Source organism: Penaeus vannamei, chromosome 5 (genome assembly GCF_042767895.1).
Source record: "Penaeus vannamei isolate JL-2024 chromosome 5, ASM4276789v1, whole genome shotgun sequence".
NCBI lineage: Eukaryota > Metazoa > Arthropoda > Malacostraca > Decapoda > Penaeidae > Penaeus > Penaeus vannamei.
Window position 1 is genome coordinate 296,992 of NC_091553.1, and position 7,500 is coordinate 304,491.

General features: G+C 40.6%; 1 protein-coding gene across 1 annotated transcript; it reads left to right on the forward strand.

Moving 5' to 3' along the window:
- The first annotated feature begins 504 nt into the window (after nt 1–504).
- LOC138861868 (spidroin-1-like) lies at nt 505–963 on the forward strand. The gene has a single exon (XM_070122276.1). It carries the CDS (start codon nt 505–507, stop codon nt 961–963), a length of 459 nt encoding a protein of 152 aa, XP_069978377.1.
- The last annotated feature ends 6,537 nt before the right edge of the window (nt 964–7,500 follow it).

Consider the following 7,500-nt stretch of genomic DNA (forward strand, 5'->3'; position numbering starts at 1 on the left):
TATCTCTCTCTCTCTCTCTGTCTATGTAGATAGATAGCCATATAGACAGATAGATATATAAATATAGATATATAGATATGAACACACACATACATATATATATCCATATACACACATACAAACAGCCCCCCCCCCTCCCACTCACACACGTGGACCGCCCACCCCGCACCCCTCCCCCGCCCGCCCCAATCAGCCACATTTCCTGCGAGCGAGACTCCTCCTCTCCTCCTGGGCGAGACAGGGCCTCCTGAGTGCCTCCTGCAGCCCCGAGATCGCTTAAAGGTGAAGGCCGCGACCTCGGTCTTTGAACCTGACCTTCCTTGTGCAGGAAAGAGAGGGAGTTGGTGAATTAGGATGTGGAGGGGTGGTAGGTGAGGTCAGGAAGGGTCAGCAGGTCAGGGGTTTAGGGGTCAGGGGTCAAGAAGTCAGGGATTAGGATGTGGAGGGTTGGTATGCGAGGTCAGGAAGGGTCAGGGGTCAGGGGTCAAGAAGTCAGGGATTAGGATGTGGAGGGTTGGTATGCGAGGTCAGGAAGGGTCAGGAGGTCAGGGATTAGGATGTGGAGGGTTGGTAGGCGAGGTCAGGAAGGGTCAGGAGGTCAGGGGTCAGGGATTAGGATGTGGAGGGTTGGTAGGCGAGGTCAGGAAGGGTCAGGCAGGTCAGGGGTCAGGGATTAGGATGTGGAGGGGTGGTAGGCGAGGTCAGGAAGGGTCAGGAGGTCAGGGGTCAAGAAAGGGATTAGGATGTGGAGGGTTGGTAGGTGAGGTCAGGAAGGGTCAGGAGGTCAGGGGGTCAGGGGTCAAGAAGTCAGGGATTAGGATGTGCAGGGTTGGTATGCGAGGTCAGGAAGGGTCAGCAGGTCAGGGGTCAAGAAGTCAGGAATTAGGATGTGGAGGGTTGGTATGCGAGGTCAGGAAGGGTCAGCAGGTCAGGGGTCAGGGGTCAAGAAGTCAGGGATTATGATGTGGAGGGTTGGTATGCGAGGTCAGGAAGGGTCAGCAAGTCAGGAAGGGTCAGGAGGTCAGGGGTCAAGACGTCAGGTGACAGAGGGGGGTCTTGTAGGAGGATTTGGGGCAGGGTGCTGGAGGATGCGCTGCTTGTGCCGGGAGTGAATGTGTCAGATGTGATGTGTGTCAAAAGTATTGTGTGTATTAAGAGTATTTGTGTGTAAGATTTTTTTCGACATGTGTTTGAGATATTGATATGTGTCAACAGTATTGTGTATGTGTTAGATATATTATATGTGGCTTAAGCATTGTATATGTCAGAGATATTACTTTTGTCGGAAATACTTATGTCAGAAGAATTGTATGTTTGAAGATTTATTGTATGTCAGAATTTAAAAATATATATGCATATTATGTAATTATTACCAGAATAACATGACTCAAAAATGTGATTTGTATATGAGGATTAATGCATCAGAAAAACAGTGACAGTATTTGAACTGAAAAAAATATCAGAAATATTACACATCAAAAGAACACGAGTAAAAAAGTAGAATATTTATTACAACATTATGTATCGTAACCACGCGTATTAGATCGCGTTAGGACATTTTCATATATTCTACGTATGACCTCATATACGTAGAGAGGAAGCAAGGAGAAAGGATAATGGGAGAGAAAACATCACAGAAAGAGAAGATGACAGCGAAGGCATGACATCCCGCTACAGGATCCCATCCCTGCTTATCAAAAAAAAAAAAAAAAAAAAAAAAAAAAAAAAAAAAAAAAAAAAAACAGGAATTAATTTATTCAACTTCTCTTTTCTACTCCAGCAAGAAATGAGACAGAAATCAAATATTCTTTGCAGATAAGTGACTCAACTGGCGTTATATTCTTTATTATCAGTGTTGGTGAAGGTTCTCTGTCCATTCACTACACACCTATCTATCTGTCTGTCTGTCTAACTATCTGTTTGTCTATCTATCGATCTATCTGCCTGTCTATGCATCTCTTTGTCTATCGACTTATCTATCTGTATGTCTGTCTGTCTCTCTATCTGTCTGTCAGACTGTTTCTCACCCTCTCTTTCTCTCTCTGTTTATTTTTTCTCTCTGTCTATCAATCTATTTCTCTCTCTCTCTCTCTCTCTCTCTCTCTCTCTCTCTCTCTCTCTCTCTCTCTCTCTCTCTCTCTTTCTCTCTCTTTCTCTCATTTTTCTTTTATCTATTTGTCTTTCTGCATCAATGGATTAACGTGTAAAAATAACCAGATAAATCTATAAACTAATTGAATAAATAAACACACCGCCAAGCATTAAAGAAACAAAATAAATCTATAAATAACTAACTGAAACAATAACACACCGCCAAGCATGAAAACAAATGAGCATACAAACAGAATTGAGATGAGAGCAAAAAGGGTTAAGAACACAAAGGGTAAAGAAGTGAACCACGGATGGAAACATAGAGAACAAAACATCCAAAGTACATTAAGAGAACATCTCAAAACAAACTTTCACTTGTTTTGTTTGAGGAAAACTTGTTTGTTTTTAGAACAAGTGATACAATCGTGGGTAACTTTTTCCCTATTTGGTTTCAGGATCTAAAAGTTTTTCGCTCTCTTTTATTCATCTATTTATCTATCTGTTTATCTACATGTCCATTTATTTGATTGATTATTTACTCGTATATTTACTTATCTATTTATGTACAACACTGTAAGGAGAATGGGTGTTCGCTATTGTGGGAATAATCTAGAATTTGAAAGAAAAACCCACAATGCACAAACTAGATTTATTGATGAAAGTGAGACAACAGTTTCTGATCCGAAGATGGGATCGAGGACGATTCCGAAAATGTTGTCTCACTTTCCTCAATGAATCTAGTTTGTGCATTGTGGGTTTTTCTTCCATATTATCAACACGGTATTGTGTTTTTCTTTGCAATCTAGAGTTTGAAAAGAACTTCCGAAGTGGAATGAGGGAATGAGGGTTTACTCACACGAGCGAATGCCTTCCGCTATTCATAGAGACGGGGAATGCGTGGCAACGATATTCACTTCCGTCTTTGCTTGGGTCAAGACTATGGAATCAAGGACGGTTTGGGTTGTCTATTTCTTGGTCTTCGTTATGGTTTTGTTTTTTTTCTTTGTTCTCTTTACTTCTCCTTTCTGTCTGTTAAACCTCCTATTCAATCCTGATTTCTGGCTATGTTTGTCAGCCAGTTTGTCTATATGTTTCTCTCTCTCTCTCTCTCTCTCTCTCTCTCTCTCTCTCTCTCTCTCTCTCTCTGCTCTCTCTCTCTCTCTCTTTCTCTCTCTCTCTCTCTCTCTCTCTCTCTCTCTCTCTCTCTCTCTCTCTCTCTCTCTCTCTCTCTCTCTCTCTCTCTCTCTCTCTCTCTCTCTCTCTCTCTCCCTCTCTCTCTCTACCTATCTATATCTACCTTTCCTTCGCGTCCCTCCGTCTCTCCCTTTCCTTCCTTCCCTCCTCCTCTCTCCTCCTCCTTCTTCTTCCTTCCTTTCTCCCCCTCCCCTCATAGCCCTTCCCAAACCCCTTCCCCTCCCTCCTCCCTCCGTCCCTCCCGCATGGCCCTCGTCAGCAGTTCCCGGATGAGCTCCTCCCTCCTCCCTCGCTTTATCTTCCTATCCCCTCTTTCCTCCCTCCCCTCCCCTCCTCCCCCCCAGGAAAAAGGAAAAGCAATGAGAGAACAAAAAGCAAAAAAGATGTAAAAAGGCCCTAATATTGGATGAGGAAGGTGGGTTTCCTTGACGAAGAGACGGCGGCTTCTGCGTCACGAGGAGGAGGAGGAGGAGGAGGAGGAAGAGGAGGAGGAGGAGGAGGAGGAGGAGGAGGAGGAGGAGGAGGAGGAGGAGGAGGAGAAGGAGGAAGGAGGAGGAGGAAGAGAGGGAGGAAGAAAGGGAGGAGGAGGAGGAGGAGGAGGAAGGAGGAGGAGGAGGAGGAGGGAGGAGGAGGAGGAGGAGGAGGAGGAGGAGGAGGAGGAGGAGGAGGAGGAGGGAGGGAGGAAGTGGAGGAGGAGGAGGAAGGGAGGAGGAGGAGGAGGAGGAGAAAGAGGAAATGGGAAGAGGGGAGGAGGAGGAGGAGGAGGGAATAAGAGAAGAAGGAGGAGAAGGAAGAAGAGGAAGAGGAGGAAGACGAGAAGGAGGGGTAGGAATACATTCTGTATACATGCTTAATGATGAGTGAAGTATTTTTACTTCTTCTCTGAAACGAAATAAAAAAATAAAAAACGAAAAGAAAAGACAAAGAAAACGACACAAAAAAAGAGGAAACGAAATAAAAAAAAAAAAACGAAACGAAAAGACAAAGAAAACGACACAAAAAAAGAGGAAACGAAATAAAAAATAAAAAAACGAAACGAAAAGACAAAGAAAACGACACAAAAAAGAGGAAACGAAACGAAAAGACAAAGAAAACGACAAAAAAAAGGAAAAGCAAAGAAGACGAGAGAGAAGAGAAATCAACTGGAATCTCTCTTACCTTTCCGAAGTCTCCGTCTCTTCCCCGTCGACCTCGAGACCCAGAATCCTTTCAGCGGAGGAAAGTTCCAACACTTTTTCTTCTTCTCCCTCACTGTGAAACCCTGATTGTAAGAGCCATTTACTGGATTAGGGCGAAAGAATGAGGTTGTTGCCATCATTCTAATGACGAGGCTCTTTCATGCCTGCTTTTTTTTGTTTTTTTCTTGTTTTTTTTCTCTCTTTTTTATTATTTTTCATGTTTGGTATTTCTTTTTTTTTCTCGGCTTTTGTGTTTCCTCTTTTCATTTTTTTTCGATTCTTTCGTTCTCTCTTCCTTTTTCTCTCTCTCGCTTTCTCATAAAAAAAAATCTCTCTTTTTATTATTTTTCTTGTTTGGTATTTCTTTTTTTTCTCGAATTTTGTGTTTCCTCTTTTCATTTTTTTCCGATTCTTTCGTTCTCTCTTCCTTTTCTCTCTCTCTCTCTCGCTTTCTCATTTTAAAAAAATCTCTTTTTATTATTTTTCTTGTTTGATATTTTTTTCTCGTTTTTTGTGTTTCCTCTTTTCATTTTTTTCGTCTCTTTCGCTCTCTCTTCCTTTCTCTATTTATCTCGCTTTCTCATTCTCTTTCTCGATATCTTTTTCACCCCTGTAATTACGTTTCATCACGCAGAAAATAGATGTTTATTTTTGTTTTATCTTTTAATGTTGCCCCCTCTCTCTCTTCCTCTCGCTGTCTCCCTCTTCCCTCTCTCTCTCTCTCTCTCTCTCTCTCCCTTTCTCTCTCTCTCTCTCTCTCTCTCTCTCTCTCTCTCTCTCTCTCTCTCTCTCTCTCTCTCTCTCTCTCCCTTTCTCTCTTCTCTCTCTCTCTCTCTATCTCTGTCTCTCTCTCTCTCTCTCTCTTCCTCTCTCTCTCACTCTCTCTCTCTCTCTCTCTGTCTCTCTCTCTCTCTCTCTCTCTCTCTCTCTCTCTTCTCTTTTCTCTCTCTCGCTCTCTGTCTCTTTCCCTCTCTCTCTCCTCCCTCTCCCCTGTCTCTCTCTCCCCCTTCCCTCCTCCGTCTCTCTTTCTCTCTCTCCCTCCCTCCCTCTCTCTGTCTCTCTCCCTCTCTCCCCCTCTCTCTCTTTCTTGCTCTCTGTCTCTCTCTCTCTCTCTCTCTCTCTCTCTCTCTCTCTCTCTCTCTCTCTCTCTCTCTCTCTCTCTCTCTCTCTCTCTCTCTCTCCAAAGTCAGGCGTAGTTTTTTTTCCTATTTCCCTCTTTATCTCGTGATTCCCTTTGACATTCAGTTTCTTCTTCCTAGAACTAGAATGAAAAAATCGTGATTTTTTAAATTCCTTTTTTTCTAATTATTTTTTTATCTGGATTTAATCTCATTATCTTCTGGGAAGTTCATTTAAAAAATATTATTTCGAAATGATCTTTAGAGAAACATTAATATTTCTCTTTGATGTATGAACTTAGGTAAGGTATTAAATGCTATTGTATTATCAACGAGTTGTAGTTGTTATTTTATTTCTATAATTGGTTGTAAATTCTTGGGTTGGTGTATTGCTTTTTATTGATCTAAAACACTTCTATCAATGTTGTTTATTTCTATATGAAACACCTATCATTAAATTAGAAGACACGCACACTCTCAAACACACACACCTACAGACCATACATACACTCATGCATACACTCACACTCATGTAAAAGTAATACCCCCGTAGCTTCTCTGAATTTATAGATGATTATTTCGTTTTATATAATTTTATCTGGTTTTTAATTCTCCATTTCCTGTTTGGGGTCAATGTATTATTAACATCTGTTTGACGATTTTTTTTTTTTTTTTTTTTTTTTTTTTTTTTTTTTTTAATCATCCGTGCCTGTCCTTTGAAAACGGGTTTAATTCATCAACCCTTTTCCAAATCGTTACCAGCACTTTTTATCTATTTATATTTGTCTGCTTTTGAATTTTCATTTGCATTTTATTCCAATTCCTCTGTATTCTTTTCTCTTCTCTCTCTCTCTCTCCATTTCCCCTTCCTCCTCTTTCCTAATTGCAATTTTCTGGACTGTGGCGACCAAATTACCTGGGATGTAATTGTTGTAACTCTACGGTCTGTCGCGCCAATTTTCACTTACCTGTGGCTGGAGTTACACAGAAATACATCCAGAGGTCTCTTCCGTGATTTTACTTTGTATTTTCTATTTCTCATTCTTTGAGGGACAGATGAAGATGATTTATCACTTCAGCTCTTTCCAAATTTCTTTTGCATTCTCAACAAATCTTTTTCATCAAAATCCTTGTGTCGATAAATCTCATATCATAACACATAACTTCTGTTCGTATGATTATTATAAAGAAATTCCTTCTGATCAATCAATAGTTTGTACCATGATTATTATAAAAAAAATATGATCAATCTGATCTTCATAAATCATTTCCAACTTTCTTTTGCATTCTCAACAAATCTTTTTCATCAAAATCCTTGTGTCGATAAATCTCATATCATAACACATAACTTCTGTTCGTATGATTATTATAAAAGAATATGCTTCTGATCAATCAATAGTTTGTTCCAACCTTTTCTCAATCTCATATCATAATACATAAATTCTCTTCGAATGATTATTATAAAAAAATATGCTTCTGATCAATCAATAGTTTGTTCCAACCTTATCTCAAATACCTATTTGTTATTACAAACACATACAACTAATTCCTGTTAGAGTGTTCTTTAGTTACACACAGACACACATACAGATGAACGCATTTCCACATACACACATGTATCACATATACTCACAAACATGCACAATCAGTCACACACACGCTAATATAAACTCTCACGCACACAAACATAAACACACACACACACTAACACACACTAACACACACACACACACTAACACACACACACACACACACACACACACACACACTAACATACACATATAAACACATACACACACGCTCATTCTAATTCATGAACCCTACACACACTCGCACGCAAACATGGATCCTTATCATCAATTCCCCATTTCATGATAACCTTCGCTAACAATGAGGAAGATCGTTACTTACGCCCACGT

Excerpts from the sequence above, each read along its gene's own strand:
- LOC138861868 (XM_070122276.1), top strand. The coding sequence starts at position 505 with ATGTGGAGGGTTGGTATGCGAGGTCAGGAAGGGTCAGGAGGTCAGGGA.